The sequence below is a fragment of the Lactuca saligna genome, chromosome 5 (assembly GCF_052625555.1).
Source record: "Lactuca saligna cultivar CGN05327 chromosome 5, ASM5262555v1, whole genome shotgun sequence".
Lineage (NCBI taxonomy): Eukaryota > Viridiplantae > Streptophyta > Magnoliopsida > Asterales > Asteraceae > Lactuca > Lactuca saligna.
The window spans coordinates 14,610,040-14,619,078 of record NC_136421.1 but is presented as its reverse complement, the minus strand read 5'-3'; the positions used below and the strand labels follow the sequence as shown (position 1 = coordinate 14,619,078).

Below are 9,039 nucleotides of genomic sequence, written 5' to 3'. Positions count from 1 at the left end.
TATTGTTGAGCTTTATGATCCTTTGAGATAAACTATTCCGCAAGACTTGTTCTAACGTTTGTTCAAGTGTGTCTCAAGTTTTTCTCTCAACAATTGGTATCAGAGCCATAGTGGTTGCTTTTTGAAAAACAAAAATCTGATTTTCAAAGGGCCTTCTATACCACTGAAGCTCATTTCTTAAAAAATAACAAAAAAAAAACAAGGAAAAATGGCACAAGCAATATCTCTGAATGTTTCCAACAGTGTTGGTGGTTGAAATCGATCTCCAATATTGGTGGTAAATGAATATCATCATTGGTCTCAGAGAATGGAAAGATACTTAAGGATACTCGGTAGAGAGGGATGGTGGTCCGTAGAAGAAGGACCACATGTCCCTGTTCTTACACCAGTTCAAACTGATGGTGCCACAGCCAAACTAGGAGGAGGACAACCAGTCTTGAACCGTCCCACCAAAGATGATCTCGATAAAATGGAAAATGATGTTGTTGCTTTTTATGAAATATCTTTTGGAGTTGCTCCTGACAACTTCAACATCATCATAAATTACAAATCAGCAAAAGAGATCTGGGAAGTTCTCAAGAATTTGTACGCAGGCTCAGAACAAGCTCAAGATAAGAAGCTCACAACTGCACTCAATGAATTCAACAACTTCAAAGTTCGTACATGCGAAAGTTTAGAAGACTCTTTTAAAAGGTTCAATCTGATAGTCACCAAGTTATCGAATGCTGGCACCATCCACAGTAACCATGAAACAAACCTTCAATTTCTCAACGGTTTGGGAAGACATTGGACTACTGCTAAGATGAGAGTTCAAGGAGATAGAAAGATTCATTATGTGTCTCTCTACAAGCTCTACAGGGAACTACAAGCACAAGAATCCACCGTACTCAAAGACTATGCTGATTTCGGAGGACCACTTGCACTTATAGCACAAGCCCCACATAATAAATCCTACTATCCCTCATATAACACTCCACCGCAGTCATACGAAGCCGACTCAGGGTATGATGATGAAGAAGAATTTCAGAAGGCTATTGCTCTTGTTAGTCAACAGTTCAACTGGCTGCCACCTTCTTTTCGTAAAAATCAACAATTCAACAAACCTCCATTCAACCGTAACTTCAACCCACAAAATAATCACTCTCGTTATCCCAAAAATTATCACCCACCACCGCAATCTCAAAATACTCAACCGAAGGAGGCATCGCAGTCCATTCAAGCCACTAACTCCGATACTCCCTCAGAAGACAAAAGTGATGTTGTGATATGTCACAAGTGCAACAAAAAGAATCATTTTGCAAAAGATTACAATGCAAATGTGGTGAAAGACAGAGCATTCTACCTTAGAATGGCTCAAGAATTGGAGGAAAAGGAAAATGCTAGGGAATACGTGGCCCATGTTAAAAGAGACCATCAGGTTTGTTCATCCGGAGATGAAGAAGAAGCCATCAGCAATATCAAAGGAAAATGCAAAATCTGCATGCTAACAACTGTTGATGATGATGAGTCTACAAAGCTGGAAAAGAACTACTGCTACATGACAAAAGATGGAACACTAAGCATCATCGAACAAGCCTTGTGCAAGGAGGAACTTAAAGAAGAATGGTTAATCGACAGTGTCTGCTCCTTGCACATGACAGGAAGGTTAGAATATCTTCGAGATTTCAGGCCAATTAGCAACGGTGAAAATGTCACATTCGGGAACAATACGAATGGGATAATTCGAGGTTATGGTGTTCTTACTATGGGAAACTTCTCTATTCAAAAGATTGATTATATAGAAGGCCTTAAACACAATCTCATCAGTGTTGGTCAACTATGTAAGGCAGACCATCGTGTTGAATTTGATGACCAATTTTGCTATAGAATCGTAATGAATTAGTTATGAAAAAAATAGTTTACATCAATTATGTTTTTGTTTTTCATAACTTTTATAAATATGATAACAATTAAAAAAATCAATCTAATATGTTGAAAGTAAAAAGTATACATTAAATTTACAGATTAATAATAAAAAAATAAAAGTTGATAATCAGAATTATAATGTGACAGATGATTTTAACAAAATTTTGGTATGTACACAAAATATAGGTAATGAATAAAATTGTCAACAGAACGAAGGAGGTGTTGCCAATAAAATGACCTGTGTTGAACGGTGACACAGTCAACGGGTGAATTGAGAATCCACGAATCATAGCCGTTCATCTCAAACTTCACCGCAGACAATCGAACCATGCTTTAAGATCCTACGTGTCAATCTTCCATTGGCAGTTTCTAAGTGGCTTGCGATATCATTGGTCGCACCAACTCGACACAACTCCTCGTCAGATCTACATATAAGTATTCACAATATAAACTACACTAAACGAAGAGCGCAGTCTCTTTCTTTATGCTGATTCCCTAAATCAACTGAAATCGATTCAGATCAGAAGCGTTGCTTGTGGAATTTGATTGTTAGGTTATGGAGGAAAACAGAAGGAAGATGTCTTCTTTGCAGTTGTGTTGTTTTCTATTGATTGGTTGCTTGGTTTCGACCATTTACGCTTCTTCCGACGCTGTGAGTAAACTAATTTGATTTGTGTTTCATGGATCTGTAATGTCGGAATTAGTAACTGATTTGTTTAGTTTTTGTAGATATTTTACGAGTCATTTGCCTCATTAGAATTAGAAATATCAAGATAGGTATCAACCTGATCAATTAGGGTTATGTTCGGTTAAAAACCAATTACAGAGACTTAATGACATGAGAGTTTGTGGATTATATTGTTCTGGTGATAACTATTTGAAATTTATGAACTTTGGGCACCTTCAAGATTATGGTGTTGATTCTTGGTATCTATGAATATGATAGAAAGAAAAGAAATCATACCTCCAACAAGTTTGGTGAGAAAGGGTCTTGATTTTTCCACTGGAAGGGTTTTATCCTTCCACTGAAAAATAATACATTGACAATTATACCCCTGAATAAGGAAATATCATTCTTCATTTCTTCTTGTTTCCAAACGATGCACGAGAGAAATATCCTTTTTGTTTCCTTCGGCGCTGCTCCTTCTATCCCACTCTCGACTTGAATCCATCTCTGTGATGTCTGATTTCTGTTAAACTTGAATATATTGTCATTAAATTGACTCAACAAATGGGAATGGATCATCGTCCTCTTCCAGCGGCGTTACTAATCCGACATGTAAAAAGAAGGCTGGAGACGGAACTTTTGTTCGATTTTTGCCAAGAAAAAACCACCTCGGGGAAGGGTTTAACTTCTGATGAAATATCAAATCAAACAATATTATTCAAAATTGATGAGCAATTGATTGTCGCAATGAAGGTTTGCAAATGCCCATGTTCACCTTTAAAAGTGTGGAAGACTTATTGCGCCTGAATTGAAGGAAGGAGGAAACAAAAAGATTTTTCTCTCTCTTAAATTTTTACAAGTTAAAGTTATTATCTTTTCAGTGGAAGGATAAAATCCGTCAGTAGGATGATGGATACTTGTTTCTTTCTCTTGTTTGAGACAAGTCGTGAATACTACTGCCATATATTTTCTAACAATTGCTTTTGCACTAGAGTTCAGAAGAACATGCTCAAGAAGTTCATTGTTCCAGAGAAAGAAGTAGAGCTGCATACAATATTATTGAGGAGGTATTACTATTACTCTATTAGCAATTGATATTCATCATTCATGTTCAATAGTCACAGTTTTAAGCACCAATTATTATGCATCAAACCCTAAACAAATGTCGTTTAAATCATGCAGTATTTGATTCCATTTGTTGAACAAGAGAATTACCAAATGTCACGTAAGTGTAAGCTTCATCCTGGAAATGACATATTTAGAGATCAAGAAGATCACAAGATTCATGTGGATGTAAATGAATGGCGTTGTGGATACTGTAAGAAAAGCTTCCGAGCAGAGAAATTTCTTGATCAACATTTTGACAACAGACACTACAATCTTCTAAATGTTGTATGTGCAATCAAATCAATTTCACCATTTTTATTTTTATATATAATAATATTGTTTTATGGAAGTTTTAAATATAATATATATTCTTTAAATTTCAGAGTGAGGGCAATTGCTTGGCAGAATTATGTGGTGCATTGCACTGTGATCATGTAATAAATTCTGTTGTTCCTAAATCAAAGTGCAATCCTGCAGCTGCAGCAAGAAATCGCCACTTATGCGAGGTTATCTGCTATCATATTACATATATATATATATATATATATATATATATATATATATATATATATATTCAAAATTGTTACAAAGTTTTATATTTTAAAATAATATTTTATTTAATTGCAGAGTCTTGCAGACAGCTGTTTTCCTGTACATCAGGGTCCATCAGCAGGCCGACTTCATGGTAAAATTTGATGTTTATAAATTATAAATTATAAAGTTTATATAAATCATAACATTGAAGGAGAATTTTCGAATTCCAACTGTTTGCAGAACTATTTTTACGCCAATTTTGTGATGCACATACTTGTTCAGGCCGCATTAAGCCCTTTTCTAGAGGAGGCAAGGTAAAGAAGATTCACTTTTTTTTTTTTTTTCTTTTAATGTGTGAAATGAGTTTTATTATGACTTGTTGATATAAATGTGAAATGATGATGACTTATATATGTTTTGTTTGCAGAAGCATACCAACATCTTTTACTTTGCTATATCGATATTGATTTTGATGTTGCTCCCAATTTTCTATCTCATTGTATATCTGTACCAAAGGTGCTCACATCACTTCACATATATTTCTTCTGTTTGGTATTTATTATTTATTACACACTATAGATAGTCTATATATAATAATACAATTATAATATGATGTTGCAGAGAAATGAGAAAGGGCACACAGATTCTAAGGCGCATCTCAAAACAGAGTCTAAAGAAAAAGCCTTCTTAATTGGTAACTTTTGAGACATAAACAAGAGTGTAATTAAATATTTGCTTATTAGGTTATTATATTTTTACCCCTCTACTTTTTGATGTATAGGTCATGGTCGTGGATTATATATATGGCACCATTCAATATATCCGGAACATGGAGTGTAGCATTCTTTACAAAGAAAGACAAATGACGTGGCATTATAGAATTATCTTCTGATACAAGATCCAAGTCTCTTCTAGAAGCTTTGTACCATGTCATCGACATACACTCACCTAGTATTGGAATTCATGGGTTTCATATCTTGTCTTCCTCATACTCGCTAGGATGTCAAAAATTAGTTTGACCCTTACATTTGATCTTTTTAGCATTACATTTAACACCCTCGGAACGGTTTACATTGGTAAAACATATTCCCAATCAATTTTATACGCAACGGAACATATCATCAACCAATTTTGAAGATAATCTAGATCCAATTACTAGTAAAAGATTAGAATACTTACGATTAGAACTCAACATTTGTTCTAAAAGATCTCTTCTTATTACTGATAAAAGATGAAATTAGGTGTAATTTTGATAAAGATCATCTAACATAGTTTTAATTCTAGAGGTGGCTATTCACCGTCCTGGGTTGGGGTTGGGTTTGGGTTTGGGTTCAACCCATTTAATAATTGTGTTGAAAATCTCAATCAAACTCAACCTGTTTATTTTAGATAGGTTGATATTTCAAATCCAACCCAACATTTTAAATAAATGAACTTTTACTAGCCGTTTGCCCACGCAAAACGGCGATGGCGAATAGTTTCTTTCAAGCAATTAGTTTCATTTGGAGATATGTTATATTTCTAAGAACACTTGCACTATTATCGATCGGTTTCACAAAAATAAAAAGTGCAATGCCAAAACCAGAAAATATTGTGGTGGTGGATTTCATGGAGGCAAAGGAGATGAAGATTTGAATTAGTCTACAGTCAACTATATTTTATGCAAAAAATTAGAGAACTCCAATTTGAATGAACTTTTAAATTTCAAACGATTTATCGAAAAGAAGTGTTTCAGATTTCAAATACACCAGATACTAGAGAAGAGATATTTTAGGAGTACAACTTGGTTCAAAATTGATTAAATACTAATTCAATCCCTAAAAATAAGGAAATATTAATTTAAATGTGTTTTTAATACTTGTATCCCTTGCATTATCATTTGTAAGATATATATTATAATATTATTATATTAATAATTGGTTGTACTTTAAGCTTAAAGACTTGAACGTTTAAAAAAAATATTATTATTATATTGATTCTATTTATAGAAATAGTAAGATTTCTTTTCTAAGGTAGTATATATATATATATATATATATATATATATATATATATATATATATATATATATATATATATATATATGGATTGACGGGTTGATAATTTTTATCACCTAACCTATTTAATTAAATGGGTTGGATGGTGATGATATATGGTTCATTGACATGGCCTAGACTGCTCCAGCGCACCAGCCTGACCTGACGCGCTCCTGTCAGCCCTGCCTGGCGTTCCCTTGCGAGCCTTGCTGGGGACTCCCTTGCTAGCCCTACTAGAGACTCTCCTGTCAGCATGGCCAGACGCTCCCTCGCCTGACACTCCCTTGCCATCCCTTCCTGGTGTGCGCCCGCCAGTCCCGCCCGACGCCTCCGGGCGACATTGCCCAGCTCCTTGCTAGTTGGGCCTGAATTAGGAAGGCCCAAGCCCTGCCCTAATTCCCCTTTACCTAGTTGTCCCCTATATAATGAATAATGTCTCCTCCATGAAGGGGGACTTTTCCTAGGATCATTCCCGAGAGCTTCCCCATGGCTCAGCCGCCACTATACTCCGGTCGGGTGGCTCAGCCGCCACCCGCCGCCGTCAACCACCATATACCACCACTAGCACCAAGATGGTTCTCTCCAGCTATGGAGGACCATTTCAGATATTCTAGCTGATCTAACTTGATCGTCGGAGTCCGCTCCTGAGGCACAGTCCCTGGGATGACTCTAGCGGGTTTGCACTGTGATATCCAGATCTCCGCCGCAGCAGAAGACCAGAAGACCCGCCGGAGGTCGATGTTGCATCAGATGGGTTGACCCATTTAAGTTAAATGGGTTGAAAATCTCAACCTAACCAACTAATTTTGGGTTCGGTTCGCGGATCGTGTCGATTTTTATCAGCTCTATTTAATTCTATAGATCATTGTTTAAATACAATAATATACTTATTAATATTTGCAGATAATTTAGAAAAAAAAATAAATTGAAAAGATTCAAATTAATTTAGCTTGACTTTATAAAGAAATCAATACTTAAGATAAAAAAAATAGATTATGTTAAAGATCAAAATAAAACTGTATTAGATAAAACAATTTCATTTTAAATAGAAGATAAAAACTTTACAGAATCAGGCGAAATAAAAGATGATATTAAAATATTAACAGAATAAATACAATCTTTATCATTAAAACCAACAGAATTTGAAAGAATAACAAGAAAAACTATTAAAACCGAAAAACCATAACCTTTTAGTTTTTGTATTACAATAAAAGATTAATGGCATAATCATTTTGAAAAAGTTTGAATATAGCTTCTAAAAATATTATAAATAGAATAAGAAGTAAACGCGAAGAATATGATGTTAATTTAGAAGAATTAATTGATCTTGAACAAGATTGCAATAGATTTCAAACTCATGGTTTACAATTATTAAAACTAAAAATTTTATATAATAAAGGATATTTTGAAAATAATACTCAATTTTATAGAAATGGTTATGAAACCACTATTCAATGCATAAAAGACCAGATTAAAATATTAGAAATAATCTCCAAAAAAGGAGATATAATTTAAAACAAATAAAATATAAATTTATCTATTTAGGAATAATAGTTATAAGAATTAAATGATTAATGAGAAAAAATTTAGGTTGCAAAGTTCTTATTATCTTATTCAATAATAGAATTAAAGATATAGCATTATGATTACTAGCACAAAAGTAGATATAAATAGTAATAGATGCAAAATATATTGTAGCCCAATTTTTTTTAATAACAATCAAAGGTTTTTATAAATATATAAAGTTAAGAATTCAAACAAAAGGATATGAAGAAGTTGAATTTGTAGAAGTTACTAACAACTTTAGGAATTTTAAGATGTTCACCCACATCCACTACAAAATATAAAATCTTTACGGATAAAGTAGTACTTTAATAAGTAGTAAACGTATTCAAATGGTAAAACCCAAAATTTTCCACTTAAACTCTTAGCTTGATTCGAATGGGATATTAGTAATTTTGTTTCTGATAATTCACCTACTATAGTACCAGGTGAAGCAATAACATATACAAATAGGTTAGGAAAAACAAGCTTAAGATTTTCAAATTACAACTCAATTCCTAATCAAGAATTTAAAGAAATAGAAACATAAACAAAAAGTAATTTTGTCGATATATAAATACAAAAAAAAATGAACAAAAAATTATATTTCCCATAGAATTAAAAATTAAATTAAATAAATAAGAACTTCTTCTAATAAAAGATCAAATGTTTTTAAATAAAAAACCAAGTGAAAATGAATATTTAAAATATGATAATAAAGGAAATATTGTTTTAAAAGAAAATAACATAATAGAAGTACAATTAACATTTTCTGATAATAAATCAAATATTTTAGAATAAGTTATCAAAAAGAATTAGCAAATATAGAAACAAAAGAAGAAGCTAGTGCCAGTTATTTTTCATCAGGACACACTCCTTGTAATAAATATGAAATAAAAGCACATTTTAATTATTACGACTTTATATCAGGAACACCTTATTTTAAATATAACAATCCACTGAAATATTTTGAATATGTAGCAAAAGGGACAGAAAACCCCTTAAAACAACCTGTAACGTTTCAAGCAAACCATAAATGGTCTATTTTAAATTTAACAACACATGATCCACAAAGATGGTTAAATGTTATAGATGTTTGGAAAATTACTCTAATAAGAAATTATTATAGAAATTTTTAAGAATTAGAATCAGAAGAAATATATAAGTATTTAGAAACATTTTTATGAGAAAGTGTAAAAGCAATATGAGAAGCCTATAAAAATGAACAAACAAAATAATATATAAAAT

The 9,039-nt window shown here is 32.8% G+C and overlaps 2 protein-coding genes across 2 annotated transcripts; both read left to right on the top strand.

Annotated features, from left to right (window-relative positions):
- Positions 1-307: 307 nt before the first annotated feature.
- Positions 308-1,882, top strand: LOC145045071 (uncharacterized). The gene has a single exon (XM_078993421.1). It carries the CDS (start codon positions 308-310, stop codon positions 1,880-1,882), a length of 1,575 nt encoding a protein of 524 aa, XP_078849547.1.
- A 462-nt stretch (positions 1,883-2,344) lies between these two features.
- Positions 2,345-5,338, top strand: LOC144997527 (uncharacterized). The gene is made up of 9 exons (XM_078957425.1): positions 2,345-2,557; positions 3,565-3,639; positions 3,755-3,964; positions 4,063-4,185; positions 4,307-4,364; positions 4,454-4,527; positions 4,641-4,729; positions 4,835-4,907; positions 4,995-5,338. Exons 1-8 carry the CDS (start codon positions 2,462-2,464, stop codon positions 4,902-4,904), a joined length of 795 nt encoding a protein of 264 aa, XP_078813551.1. The 5' UTR covers positions 2,345-2,461; the 3' UTR covers positions 4,905-4,907; positions 4,995-5,338.
- The last annotated feature ends 3,701 nt before the right edge of the window (positions 5,339-9,039 follow it).

Coding starts and splice junctions, on each gene's coding strand:
- LOC145045071 (XM_078993421.1), top strand. CDS start 308: ATGGAAAGATACTTAAGGATACTCGGTAGAGAGGGATGGTGGTCCGTA.
- LOC144997527 (XM_078957425.1), top strand. CDS start 2,462: ATGGAGGAAAACAGAAGGAAGATGTCTTCTTTGCAGTTGTGTTGTTTT. Junction 2,558..3,564: donor TTTACGCTTCTTCCGACGCT/GTGAGTAAACTA, acceptor CTTTTGCACTAG/AGTTCAGAAGAACATGCTCA. Junction 4,528..4,640: donor CCTTTTCTAGAGGAGGCAAG/GTAAAGAAGATT, acceptor TTTTGTTTGCAG/AAGCATACCAACATCTTTTA.